The 13,258-nt window shown below is 52.6% G+C and overlaps 6 protein-coding genes across 6 annotated transcripts; 3 read left to right on the top strand and 3 right to left on the bottom strand.

The window, feature by feature from the left end:
- Nucleotides 1-1,423: 1,423 nt before the first annotated feature.
- Nucleotides 1,424-2,791, top strand: AtWU_10754 (polysaccharide lyase family 1 protein; the record flags this gene model as incomplete). The annotated part of the gene is made up of 5 exons (XM_035505858.1): nucleotides 1,424-1,623; nucleotides 1,689-1,832; nucleotides 1,895-2,020; nucleotides 2,085-2,181; nucleotides 2,237-2,791. 5 exons carry the CDS (start codon nucleotides 1,424-1,426, stop codon nucleotides 2,789-2,791), a joined length of 1,122 nt encoding a protein of 373 aa, XP_035361751.1.
- A 1,043-nt stretch (nucleotides 2,792-3,834) lies between these two features.
- Nucleotides 3,835-4,965, top strand: AtWU_10753 (purine and uridine phosphorylase; the record flags this gene model as incomplete). Its single annotated transcript, XM_035505857.1, has 1 exon — nucleotides 3,835-4,965. The coding sequence occupies one exon, from the start codon at nucleotides 3,835-3,837 to the stop codon at nucleotides 4,963-4,965; it is 1,131 nt and encodes a 376-aa protein (XP_035361750.1).
- Nucleotides 4,966-5,680: 715 nt separating this feature from the next.
- On the bottom strand, nucleotides 5,681-6,705 carry AtWU_10752 (short chain dehydrogenase; the record flags this gene model as incomplete). The annotated part of the gene is made up of 2 exons (XM_035505856.1): nucleotides 5,681-6,579; nucleotides 6,630-6,705. The coding sequence occupies 2 exons, from the start codon at nucleotides 6,703-6,705 to the stop codon at nucleotides 5,681-5,683; spliced, it is 975 nt and encodes a 324-aa protein (XP_035361749.1).
- A 923-nt stretch (nucleotides 6,706-7,628) lies between these two features.
- On the bottom strand, nucleotides 7,629-8,999 carry AtWU_10751 (kinesin light chain 3; the record flags this gene model as incomplete). Its single annotated transcript, XM_035505855.1, has 1 exon — nucleotides 7,629-8,999. The coding sequence occupies one exon, from the start codon at nucleotides 8,997-8,999 to the stop codon at nucleotides 7,629-7,631; it is 1,371 nt and encodes a 456-aa protein (XP_035361748.1).
- A 1,171-nt stretch (nucleotides 9,000-10,170) lies between these two features.
- On the top strand, nucleotides 10,171-11,504 carry AtWU_10750 (vacuolar calcium ion transporter; the record flags this gene model as incomplete). The annotated part of the gene is made up of 3 exons (XM_035505854.1): nucleotides 10,171-10,542; nucleotides 10,609-11,411; nucleotides 11,468-11,504. 3 exons carry the CDS (start codon nucleotides 10,171-10,173, stop codon nucleotides 11,502-11,504), a joined length of 1,212 nt encoding a protein of 403 aa, XP_035361747.1.
- Nucleotides 11,505-11,648: 144 nt separating this feature from the next.
- AtWU_10749 (vacuolar calcium ion transporter) lies at nucleotides 11,649-13,075 on the bottom strand (the record flags this gene model as incomplete). The annotated part of the gene is made up of 3 exons (XM_035505853.1): nucleotides 11,649-11,727; nucleotides 11,786-12,579; nucleotides 12,641-13,075. The coding sequence occupies 3 exons, from the start codon at nucleotides 13,073-13,075 to the stop codon at nucleotides 11,649-11,651; spliced, it is 1,308 nt and encodes a 435-aa protein (XP_035361746.1).
- Nucleotides 13,076-13,258: the final 183 nt, after the last annotated feature.

The following is a 13,258-nucleotide window of genomic DNA, read 5'->3' as shown; positions in this document are numbered from 1 at the left end:
TTGGCTGGCGACTCGGCCCGGTCAGCAGAGGAGATTGATTCATCATCAGTGATTTCTCAGCAACAAGTCAATATCGACATCATCTTCGTGAATTGGAATTAATCAATCATTAATCAAATAAGAATTAAAACCAAAATTAACCGGTTGTCGGACAAGAGCCGGTGGAATATCCGAGCAAACCGAGCAAAAGCAACAAGAAAGTCACGGGCGGGGAAATGTCTGATTGGGGGAAAAAAGATAAAAGGGAAAGTTGAATGCGGGAAAAGCAATGATCTGCCGTCTTGGCAGCCTTGGCGCCCCATGTCCCGCTCGGCGGACCAATCACCACCGCACCTGCCCTGAATGCCGCGTGTTAGTGCAAGGGCTTAGGGCTACTCGGAGGAGCCCGTCGCAGCAGTGGAGGGGATACCAAGGTGGGAAACAACAAGAGAGGACCGTAGAACATCGCGATCATCCCGAACATAGCTACACTGAGCATAGCACCATCACACCGGCCGGCTCAGAGGTCGAACACCCACCCAACACTCTACCGTTTCTGCAACGTCCGGGCGAACGGGTCCCCATGTGTCTCTCAGACCGCGTCCGTATCAGGTTGGACCTCCTCCAAAGTCGCGACGAAACAATATACGAGGCTGAAAGAGACAACCCGCTAGTCAGTAGATTGCTGGTTGAGCCGCGTCATACTGTCCCGGTCAAGTCCCAAAGGAGAGGTCCGTCCCCTGTCACTCCCCCGCCACGATGAACTAGTAGTCTAATTCTTACAAAGTGTATCAGGGGACTCAGCCATGGGAACAAAGCTCGATGCAATCGGACTTAATTAGTCTCCACATCGAGCTGGGCGTGAAACTGATGGACACTCCGCTATCTACTCGAAACCGTATCTAATTAAGCACTCGCGGCTCCACTTCTTCTCTGGGCTTCCTCCGTGCCGCTCGGACAGCTCACTGGACGCTCCCAGTGGAGTCGTTTCACAGGATCCCCTCAACGCTGACGATCGCATTCCCAACTCATCCACCAGCTCTCTTGAGCACACCTGGGCAGTGAGGTGATCGGCGGTGGCCTCACAACATTGCCGTCGCCGGGACCCAGATGTTTATTCTTCTTCCCTGTCGACTCAATGACCCACACCACATCCACCGTCATAACACCGATATTGGTCGAGATTGCGTTGGAGTAGCAGAGGGAGTCTCCGGCATACCCACTGGCTCCGTAAACCTCCATCAGGAGAAGTGTTCCAAACTTCCATGAGCCATGGCATCGAAGGACCAACAGCGCTCTATATAAGGGACGAGCCCGTCGACCGTCTCAGATCCTTTCCTCTCTGGCTTAACACACACAGCTTTGTCATTCTTTCTCTTGTTCTCTCTTTTGTTCCTAATTGTACTTACTCTTTGTCACTCTTTATACTTGCAAAACTTCCAGGATGAAGTACGCTGCTGCTCTTACGGCTGTTGCCGCCCTCGCTGCCCGCGCCGCTGCTGTCGGTGTCTCCGGCACTCCCGAGGGTTTCGCTTCCTCCGCCACTGGTGGTGGTGATGCCACTGCCGTCTACCCTACCACCACCGATGAGCTGGTCTCTTACCTCGGTGATGACGAGGCCCGTGTCATTGTCCTGTCCAAGACGTGAGTTCCGAATCCAACGCAGAGAACGAATCGATCCCCGGCTGACCAGTGTCGGAATTTGCTAGTTTCGACTTCACTGACACCGAGGGTACCACCACCACCACCGGCTGTGCTCCCTGGGGTACTGCCTCCGGTTGCCAGCTGGCCATCAACAAGGACGACTGGTGCACCAACTACGAGCCCGATGCTCCCACCACCACTGTTACCTAGTAAGTTGCCCCCTGAGGTCTACTCGACTATGAGAGAAGCAGAGATGTTAACAAAAGGATAGCAACACTGCTGGTGAACTCGGTATCACCGTCAACTCCAACAAGTCCCTGATCGGTGAGGGTACCAGCGGTGTCATCAAGGGCCGTGGTCTCCGCATGGTCAGCGGTGTCTCCAACATCATCATCCAGTACGCATCGTCCAGGACTTTTATCCATTTGTCGCATCGCAAACTAACAATCGGATCCCCACAGGAACATTGCTGTCACCGACATCAACCCCGAGTACGTCTGGGGTGGTGACGCCATCACTCTCGATGACGCTGACTTGGTCTGGATTGACCACGTTACCGTATGTCTTATCCCTTCCAGAACTTCCTCCTTTTGCAAACTAACGAATGATTCAGACTGCCCGCATCGGTCGCCAGCACTACGTCCTCGGTACCGAGGCCGACAACCGTGTCTCCATCACCAACAACTACATCGACGGCGAGTCTGACTACTCTGCTACTTGCGACGGTCACCACTACTGGAACGTGTACCTCGACGGCGCTAGCGACAAGGTCACCTTCAAGGGCAACTACCTGTACAAGACCTCCGGGCGTGCCCCCAAGGTCCAGGACAACACCTACCTCCACATCCTCAACAACTACTGGGAGAACAACTCGGGCCACGCTTTCGAGATCGGCTCCGGTGGCTACGTCCTCGCTGAGGGTAACTACTTCTCCAACGTCGACACCGTCCTCGAGACCGACACCTTCGAGGGTGCTCTCTTCTCCTCTGACAGCGCCTCCTCCACCTGCGAGTCCTACATTGGCCGCTCTTGCGTTGCCAACGTCAACGGCGGTGACCTCACCGGCACCTCCACCACCGTCCTCTCCAACCTCAGCAGCGACACCCTCCCCTCTGCTGATGCTGCCAGCACCAGCCCCGCCTCCAGCGCTGGTCAGGGTAACCTGTAAGCGGTCTCGCTCCGTCGGACTCTTACTGCAGATTGCTTCGGTGATGTTGTCGAGTTTGATGATTCAGACTAGACGAGTTGTTCCTGCTGTTGTACAGCGGAAATGTGTGTTAGCTTAGATTCTATCTTAGCCTAATCAATAATCCTAAGATGGACTTGATCCATAGCAATACTCTATTCAACTGTGATTCAGTAGTTCCCGATGCCAAACCCCACTTTTAGCCTAGTATCATGGCTGCTATTAGATATTAGATGCCTAAGGCCTGAAAATCTCATGGCTAAGGCAATAACATGCCAAGCCTGCAATAGTGCCTGAAGGCAATGTGTTGCTGCCCAAGGCATACATGATAAGTGTATGGATTAACGAACAGAATGAAGAGAATCGAGTCTGTACGTGTGAATCCCGGACAGTATCATGGGCAAGATGGGCAAGCTACCACTATTTAGGTTCCATCGCCACGGTTGGGCCTCGTACACTGAAATGCGTAATTAGACGTTCGCATCGCGGGTGGATGCTATAGATGCATTCGTAGCTTCGAATGGTGGTTTAGGGTGGTAGTGTTTCTTCTCCTTTTCCCTTCTGCTACTCCACCTATTCTTATTCCTTCCGAAGCCTTGCTTGATGTCGTCAGTGGGAGGTGTAATGAATTGCCAGACAACCTCTTCCTGAACTTCAGATAGCTATCCTACCATGCGGGGTTTTCTCCTGTCTGTAGGCACGGGCAGCCCGGACTCCTAGAGTCCTCTTTTGCCTGACACATAAGCCTCACAACGCCTCAACTTCTTCTACTGCTTGCTATCATTGTGCATTGAGCGAGCGGGGCTGTGTGGCGGTACACCATGGCCACGATTGCTTTTGCTGCTCCTGCCAGCTCATACGGCCTTATGAGGGGCAAGTGACTGAGGTACTTGCGCGAGGCTGAAGAACCATTTTAACAGGAGAGTGTCAACCATTCAATTACGATTGCTCACTCACCAGCATGGAATGCCACAATCCTTATTTTGATACATTCCCTATTCGCGGTTGGATCTTTCTGCCCCGCCATGGGTCCCTCACGTCCCGACCTGACTCATGATGACTATACCATCGCATGCATCTGCCCCATGGGCGTTGAGCTTGCAGCTGTCGAAGGAATGATGGATGAGTTGCATCAGAATCTTCCATCCAGCATTGATAAGAACACCTATACATTTGGACGCATGGGAGCACATGATATAGTAGTGGCAGTAATGCCAGAAGCAGGCAATGATCGTGCCGCAGCGGTGGCAACGCAACTATCAAATGATTTCCGATCAATTAGATTCTGCCTCTTAATTGGAATTGGTGGTGGCATCCCGGACCTTGCGAGAGACATTGACATCCGACTCGGGGATGTGGTAGTCAGCAGGCCATCAAATAGGTTCGGAGGCGTGGTACAATTTGATCGCGGGAAGGACCATTCTTACAACCAGTTCGAGCGCACAGGAATGCTACAGAAGCCCACAGATATTCTCCTGTCTACCGTGAAAAGACTGGAAGCCCTCCATGCCCGGGTAGACAGTCGAATTCCTGTCTTCTTGGAAGAGATGCTTGCCAGATTCCCAAAGATGAGGAAGCGAAACTATGTTTATCAGGGAGCCACGAAGGATCAACTGTTCCGGATGGAGTACGAACATATTGGGGGCACTGACTGTGGCGATTGCGATTCAAGCCAAACCGTCGAACGTGAAGTCCGCGATAATTCAACTCCCATGATACATTATGGAACGATCGGATCATCGAATATCGTACTACGGGATAGCGTCAAGAGGGAGATATTGAAAGCTGACCTGGACATCCTCTGTGTCGAGATGGAGGCGGCAGGCTTGATGAGCAGTTTCCCTTGTTTGGTTATTCGTGGCATCTGTGACTATGCGAATTCACACAAAAACAAGGCATGGCAGCCTTATGCTGCTGCCACGGCTGCTGGGTATGCGAAGGAGTTGCTATCTCTAATCCCTCCTCTGAAGAAGCCTTCGAATGATAATGTAGAAGTGGCATCGTTTGCACCGAGACAACAAGCTCCCGCTATTCGAACGTCTAACATGAGAAAATTGATCCATGCGCCGGTCGCTGGTGATTTGATGGCAGGAAGCAAGCTTTTTAGCGATGGGATCTATCATGATGGCAGAATGGGTCGGTGGGTATATAATTGATGATTGAAATTCTCAGTATGCGTGTCTGTAAAGAGCATGTCAGTGATCATAATGACACGTTTTGATGAGTACCTGTTCAGGCGAAGGAGGTTGATAGATCAATGATTTGCGAGGGAGTGAAGTATCAGATACTCCACCTACACAATTGCACTAGTGTACGCATCACATTGTAAGTTGTATTTCAGTGACAAGAGGAAGAAGCTTCGTTAGTGCACTATGATCGATCTTTTTTTAAATTTCTTTTATTATATTATGACATGCCTTGCATCCTCCTGAAAGTGCTGCGCGTTCTTCATAGACAGGGCAACCCATTTACTTCAGCCAAATCCATCCACACTGTGAACAGTCCAGCAACATCAACAGTATCGCGATACCGACGCTGGAATCCCTACTATGCCTATTGAGATTCTACACCGGGTTCCCCAAGGATCCTAAAGGTATGTAGTATTGTACTGTTGAGAGAGGTACTGGACAATGACACCATAGATCATGACAATAGCAACGGATTAGGTAATATGGGAGAGCATGTTAAACAGGTACACAACGAAGAGCATAGAGTCGAAGACAGAGACTTAGTATTAAATCTGTTTATCATATCGCCATTGTAGCCCATGATGTTATCCAACAGGGGGGCGACTTCACTGATGGCTTAACGATTTCTTATGCCTTCCCTACGTATGTTTACTCAATAAAGGCAAAGATAGCAGTATGCACACTATGTCGACCGCTGTTGCGGGCCCCATATATCCTTCTGCTTCAGGGATTCGAGGAGTTGGTCCACCCCCTGTTGGTTCTTGCTCGGGATGGAGGCATCCCCAGCCACCCTAGCGGGACCTGGGTCATTTAGAATCTCAACACGTCGCGTTGAGTTGCGAACAACTTCCAAAATCGTTCCTCCCCCAATATCCTTATCTTCCACGCATCTTAGCATGGCGGATGCGACTTCTTCGGGCGTTGCCCATCCGTCCTTCTCCTCGTCGATAAGCATCATTTTTTCCTGATTCTCGACCCACAATGGGGTACGTATAAGACCGGGGGCCACTGCATTCACACGAACGCCGATTGCCTGCTCGAGGGGGGCCAAACACCGCACGAAGCCGGTAATGGCGGCCTTTGAAGCGCCATACATGGGACACACAACGTTTGGCAGTTGACCTGCCACGGAGGAGATGTGAATAACGCGGCGGGGATTCTGTGGAGAGACGGGAGCTACGTTGGGGCTTGTGGGATGCAGCCAGTGCGACAAGGCCAGCTGGGTAGTTCGGATGGGATGCGTGACGTTGATATCCAGTAGAGCGTATCGGTCGCTGTCCTCTTTGTCTTTGCTTATGGCGGAGCCGGGTGGCTGCCAAAAATTCGACCACGGGGGCTCGTAGACACCGGCACCAGGACAGAGGATATGGAATTCCTCAAACAAGGATAAGGTCAAGTCAAACATGCGTTTCAAGTCGGCCCAAGAGGTGACGTCTGTGCGAATGAAAACTGCTCGTGGGGAGGAGTCGGCGGCCTCATACTTAGCGAGGAGTTGCTCTGCTTCCGGTCGCAGGGCGATGTCGGCTACCACAACATTGCAATTCCTGGATAGCAGGAGGGATGCGAATGATAGATTGATCCCTATCACCGTCAGAAGAGTGCTCCAGTATGAAGAAGAAGGGGAGACTAACCCGAGCCAGCGCCCGTGACAATGGCCGTCTTCCCTTCCACCGAGAAAGGGGTGATATCTTCCGTAGAGGCTGTCATTGTTGCGACTACAGCTGTAACAGCGCAGAATTCCCCGAGTTGCTTGTTACCCCCTTAGTTCCAGTCGAAGCCCAGGACTAAATAGCTGTTTTCCTCCGAGTGCCCATGGGAGCGGGGAGGGGGTGCCGTGTGTGATGCGAGACCAGTTGCCAGCGTGCGGGGAACGAGCAAATCATAACATGCTGGAGAATATCGGGCTTGATCCGACCATCTCGGACCAGATTCCGCGGTTAATTCAAGTCGTTGACTCGCTGTGAGCAAGTTGTGAGGAAGAAGCAGACAGGGACCCATTGGGTGGATCAGGTCAAGGAACCCTGGATGGGTGCGGCGGGCTGGCATGCAGGCGAATCCGACCGGTCGCGATCCACCGATCTGTCAGGCAGTGATCTCATGACAGCTGGGTGAGAAGCTTGATGGCTTTAGAATGCAAACGATCGGCCATTATGAGGTCTGGATCAGAGGAATGGCCTGAATTGAATGAGTGAATGTTTGGAATTGCATTGGAGAGACAAGAGGATGAAGAAGCAGTTGGAGTCTTGGCAAGGGGGCAGTGCTGTTGCTTAAAAAGAGACTCAGCCACACTCCCCAGTCATGCTTTTTCCCAACCCCTTCATAAGGCGAGGGAGACTTCCCGATCTTGTATCTGAAAGTGGATTTCCTTCATCTTTGACATATGAAATCATACTCAGAAAGACCCTGGGTGGGCCAATGCACGTCAATGTGATCATCTCATGTAGTAAGTAAGTAGCAAGTAAATACTCAAAATGCTGATATGTGCCTGTGGAGATTCACGGATCCAGTCCCAAACTCCTTCCCAATGATCATCATTATCATCATGTACTCATTGACCAAGATAGCAGACCACGAAGAAGACCAAAAAAATACTGTCATGAGACTCCCCACGCCTGACTGATCGCCCATCTTTACTGCGTATGCCGCATGTGTATCTCCGTCGTGCGATCCGCCGCCAACACTCGATACACGCGCAGCAGGTCCTCCATTGACGCTTGCGTGTCTGGATGTGTTTTCCCTAGCACCTTCTCCCTGCCACGAACGGCTTGCTCCACGAGCGTCTCGGCTTCATCCCATCGGCCTTGGGACTGGTAGATGGCCCCCAAGTTGGCCATGGTCGTCAGCGTGTGGGGATGGAGTGCTCCGAGATTCTTCTGCATCAAACGCAGCGCCTGCGCGGTCAACGCTTCGGCGCTACCCGTCTTTCCTTGACCCTGATACGTCAAGGCGAGATCCGCCATGGCAGTCAAGGTTAATGGATTCTGCTCACCCAGGCGTGCCTTCATCACAGCCACCGCTCGTGCCCCAAGACTGGCGGCCTCGTCCATCCGTTCCTGGCCCCGGTAGGTGGACGCCAAGTTGATCATCGACATCAGAGTCTGCGGATGCTGCTCGCCTAGATTGATCTTGCTTATCTCTACGACCTGCGTCTCCAGATGTTCTGCCTCCTCCAACCGCCCCTGGTCCCGGTACATCGTTGCAAGGTTTGCCATGGATGTCAGCGTCAAGGGGTGCTGGGTCCCGAGCCGCTTGATACGGATGTCCATCACTTCCGACTCCAACTTCAACGCCTCCTCCAATTTACCCTGCTCGCGATACGTGGCTGCTAGGTTGGACTTCCACATCAAGGTCGACCCATGGTGCTCACCCATCGCACGTGTACATTGTTCCACCACCCTCTTCTCCAGTCGTTCCGCATCATCATATCGCCCCATGTGAGTGTACGTGTTGGCCAGGTTGCCCATAGACGTGAGGGTGGACTGGTCATCCTGGCCGAATCGTCGGGTCTTGATCTGCAGCAGACGAACTTCCAGTGCCTCAGATTGTCGCCAATGCCCCTCCTTGCGATATGCGGTAGCCAAATTGGACATGGAGGCCATCGTGTGGGGGTGGTCCTCTCCCAAGACTTTGCGGCGCGCCTCTGTGACCTGGCGACCCAGATCGATCGCTTCCGCCCAACGGCCCTGACCACAATATCCGGAAACCAGGTTGTGAACGGCGGCCATGGTGATGGGGTCGTTGGGACCTAGCTGCGCCCGTCGGGCGTCGACCACAATCGTTCCGACATCTACGGCAGAGTTCCACTGACCCCGTTCAAGGAAGGCCAGGACTAGCCCCCCGAACCGCTTCAGCGCGATACCGGAGTCACCCCTATTCTCACTGGTGACCTGCTCCACCACCGTCTCTAGCTCGGCGGCTGCATCAGCAAGTCCTTGCTTCCGATACCGTTTCGACAGCGCCCTGAACGCCTTCAAATACGAAGGGGAAAGCGAAACATCCATCGATGTACGGAGAGCGGACTTCCCGCGGATCCCCCAAAATCTTGACAGGAGCTTCAGTAACAATGCGTGGGGATGCTGGGGAATAGTTTCTTTGATCGCCGGGTGGACGGGTGTGAAAATGTGGTAAGGAGGAACCTAAACCGACGGGCTGAGATTAATTAATAATCCGAGGCGTGAGGAGATAACGGCCAACGATCGTGTTCAAAGAGGAGAGGGGAAGAGGGGAGCGGTTTTAGCAGTCGCGAAGACGCTCGGACGACAGACGCGGATGGAGGAAGGGAAGCGGTGACAAGCTGAAGCGCATCAAGAGCCGCTCACGGGAACTGACAGATAGGGAGAGACTTTGCAGACAAGTTCAGGGAGATGACGGGATGACGACGAGCGGACACGCAGATGCAGGATGGAGAGTCTCAAGTCAGAGCATGACCAGATTCATTTGCTGCCGCCAAGCCGCTAGGGTGCTGGAAAGGCTGGAGGATCCCATCCTCTTTCTCCGAGTCAGTTCTGTCGTGCGTGTCGGGGGGAGGGGGGGCGTTGTTGCGTTCCCATCACTTGCCCCGAGGTTTCCGGTTATCAGCCAGGCTCATTCCCTGATTGGTAGGCTTATAAAGGGGCCCCGTTGGAAGCAGTGGACTGGCAATCAAAATCAGTGGAGATTGCACCAGTTGGACGCGATGGATGGGAACTGGGAAGGGCTTCTTTTCCCTTTTCAGCCCTGTCGGGCCAGAAATAGAAAAGTCACGGAAAATGACAGCCGCGATTACCATACCGTCTCGAACACCCACATACCGTCTCATACGGTATTGTTCCCTTCGGTTCAGCTTCAGGTTCTGTCTCTGATGCTGATCCGATTTCCACTCATCTCAGCCTCTCCCCTTCTCTCCTCTCTCTGTCTCTCTCTCTCTCTCTTTCCCTGTTCCTTTTCCGTTCCACTGCCCACCGCTCTCACGGGCCCTCGCCATCTCTTCCCTGCTCTGCGACATCTCTCCCCCCTTAACCCACGTCATCTTCTCCGTCACCGTCGGACTGGAGCCATGATCGTCGGGGTTTAAAATTGGTCAACTCTCATCGACGGAAGCCCGCCTGCCACTTTGCGCCGTCAGCTGTCACCCTCATTCCTCTTCTTCGTCCCTGGTGGTTTCGCCCCTCCCTCGTCGTCCCACCTGTCACCATGTCTCGGCCAGAGTTCAATGATTCCCCCTTGCCGAAAGACTCCCACCAGTACGATCCGGTCATGCAATCGGAGCCCGAGCCGGACTCGCCCGTCGCCTCCTCCTCTCCCATCCGCCATCGTACCCTCCGACAGAGGATCTCTGCCGCCATCGCCAAGTCTGGCTCCAAACCGTTGCTATGCTTTCTGCCTCTAGGTCTTGTGGCGGACGCGCTACACTGGAACCCCGTGCTGGTGTCCATCTACAACTTCCTGGCCGTCATTCCCCTCTCCGTCATAGTTTCAGATTGCTCCGATGAGCTGTCCGACTCGCTAGGCCAGCTCATGGGGGGCTTGATCAATGCGACCTTTGGTAACTGTGTCGAGCTGTCGGTGAGTCTCAAAACCTCTGCTGGACGCTAGCGATGCGTTCTAATCTCATGCCTGTAACTTTCCTAGACCGGCATCTTGGCCCTTTTTCGTGGCGAAATATACTTTGCGCAATCTGTCATGATTGGGAGCATTTTGTCCGATCTCCTTCTCATCCTTGGTTGCTGTCTCGTCGCCGCCTCATACAATACCTTCATCCTCCATTTCAACAAACCTGTCACCGGCGCGCTCGCCTCATTGATGGTGGTCACCTCGGTTGGACTGATTCTGCCTTCAGTCTTGTATTCCACTTTCCCATTCGACCTTGGGGACCAGATCGTAGCGTTTTCACGTGGCACATCTGCTGTGCTACTGGCGCTCTATGGTGGGTATCTATATTTTCAGCTGGGTACCCATAGCCACCTCTTCCTCCAAGGGGAGACCGAGAGCAACTCCTCGCGGGAGTCACAGCGCAGCATGAACTGGCTCACGACAACTCTGATTCTCTCTTCGTTAGCCATAGTTGTTTGCACGAAGAACATCATGGACAGCATTCCTGCAACTGCGGCAAACCTAAATATCTCGAAGACATTCATTGCGACTATTCTCATTCCCATAATTAGCAACAGCTGCGAAGGGGCAGTAGTCATTACTGCCTGTGGTGGTGGTGGCGATGTCAACTTCGCCATCAGTATGATCGTGAGCAGTATCCTGCAGATTGGATTGTTCGCCATTCCCTTCCTAGTCATGCTGGGTTGGGTCATAGGTACACCGATGACGCTATATTTCGAAACCTTCCACACCGTGGTTCTATTCTTCTCCGTGCTGCTGGTGAACTGCATTCTGCAGGATGGGAAGTACACCTATATTCACGGGAGCATGTTGGTCGCTATGTACGTTACTCCGGTAAAAGGTTGTGTTGTTCTACATATGCTAACAGTGATGACAGGTATGCGATTTTGACGCTTGCTTTCTACGTTCGGTAGACAACTACCTTAACATCATAATCTTATCATCTGCGTAGTTGGAAATGCTGTTTTATCTTGGATAACGGACTTTAGGACACATTGGCCAGCGTTATATATATACACATATACATATATCATGTTGATAATGCATAGGACTCAATATCATGTGCTTACGACCGCAACGTCCTTGATGGTGCTCACGCTAGGACACACATAGAAGGCGACTCCCGTGATGATGTACCTATGGTTTCGTTAAAAATGGTGTAAAATTGATGGTTGTATATCTAGGGTATACTCACGTTCCACACAGCATGAGGCCGTCAAAGTAGTTGGCCCGGCCTTCGTGAATCACGTGGCTCATGACCATGGCGGCGAGGAACAGCATGGTCGCCTCGAAATTGTCCATCTGCAGAGTCACCGATTGGCCCAGGGACCAGCCCATGAGGACCAGAGTTGGTGTGACCAACAGGGTGAGGCGTAGAATGCTGTTCAAGATGTTTCGGACGGCCACCTCCACATGGCCCTGGCGCGAGATAACCACAATGGTCAGATATTTGGACACGTTCCCCACCAACGGCACCCAGACCAAAATGGGGAAGCTGGTGCCAGTTCCCCGCTCTAACGCAGCATTGACGTTGTTCACAATGTGGACAACACACCCCGTCAAGCAGGCCACTGCGATGAGAAGAGCAACGCCAGCCGATTGCGGTGTGAACATGACCGGTTCGTGGTCCATTGGCATTCTATAATCGTCTGGGCGGTTTTCGCTGCTGGCGTCGCTCAAGTGCGACTCGGCCGCCCCCTCGGCAATGCGAAACAAGGCCGCATGGGACTTGAGTTGGAAAAGAAGGAAGACACCAAAAAGACCCAGCAGGATGAGGGCGATCCCATACGAAACCATTTGTACCTCATGACTAGTCACCACGGCATTGATGGAGAGGGTATCCAACGAGGGAAATGTGACCATCACGCCGGGAAGCACCAAGGAGATGCATACCATCATCATCAACGATGACATGATGCTAGTCAAGTTGCGATCGAAGTGTAGATGTTCCTTGTCGTAACCAGAAATCAAGAAACAGCTACCAAGCACCTGCGTCAATAATTAACTAACTTGATCCAACTTGCCAAACATAGACGGCTTAATCGCCTACCAGCAGAGAATAGCACAGGATACTGCCAACCACCACTGAGTGGAAGATACGGCCTTGACCCATTTGCGCTGACACAAGGCCAACCATCAGTTCAACTGAGTTACCTAGGGTAGATTTCAGGATCTCGTGAAGAAATGGTCCAAGGGTATGGGACAGCTCGGTGATAGCAATCGTGATGATGGCCATCAGCGGAACCAAGGCGACCAGGTTCAACCAGAAAACCAGCTGCCTTGGCCATCCCAATAGGCCGGAGAGAAGTCCCAGGAGGACAAAGCCAGCAAGTGCTTTCAATACGGGGTGACTACCGATCCTCATAATGGCCAGGTGGAAGGGACTGGTGCGCCCGTGGAGGGGCGCGGTCGGCGAAGATGCGCGCTCAGAGGGAGGCGGCGTAGGAGGATCCGATTCTGCCGATATGCCAGAGGGGCCCTCCATGGTTGAAGAATAGTGGTGGCGGTGCCTCACCGTAGGCATTTCAAAAGAGAGAAAGATGTTCCTCACGGGTTGAGATAGATCAATAGGCTTTTGCTTCTTCTGAGGAAGAGGCGGCGCTTCAGAGGCTCTTTTTGGTTCAGCTGATCGGATGGATCTGAAAGTTAGTAGCTTAACCAGTCTAAC

This window comes from Aspergillus tubingensis, assembly GCF_013340325.1.
Source record: "Aspergillus tubingensis WU-2223L DNA, scaffold_13, whole genome shotgun sequence".
NCBI classification, from domain to species: Eukaryota; Fungi; Ascomycota; class Eurotiomycetes; order Eurotiales; family Aspergillaceae; genus Aspergillus; species Aspergillus tubingensis.
Note: the sequence above shows the minus strand (reverse complement) of the source record. Positions and strands in the feature narration are given on the sequence as shown.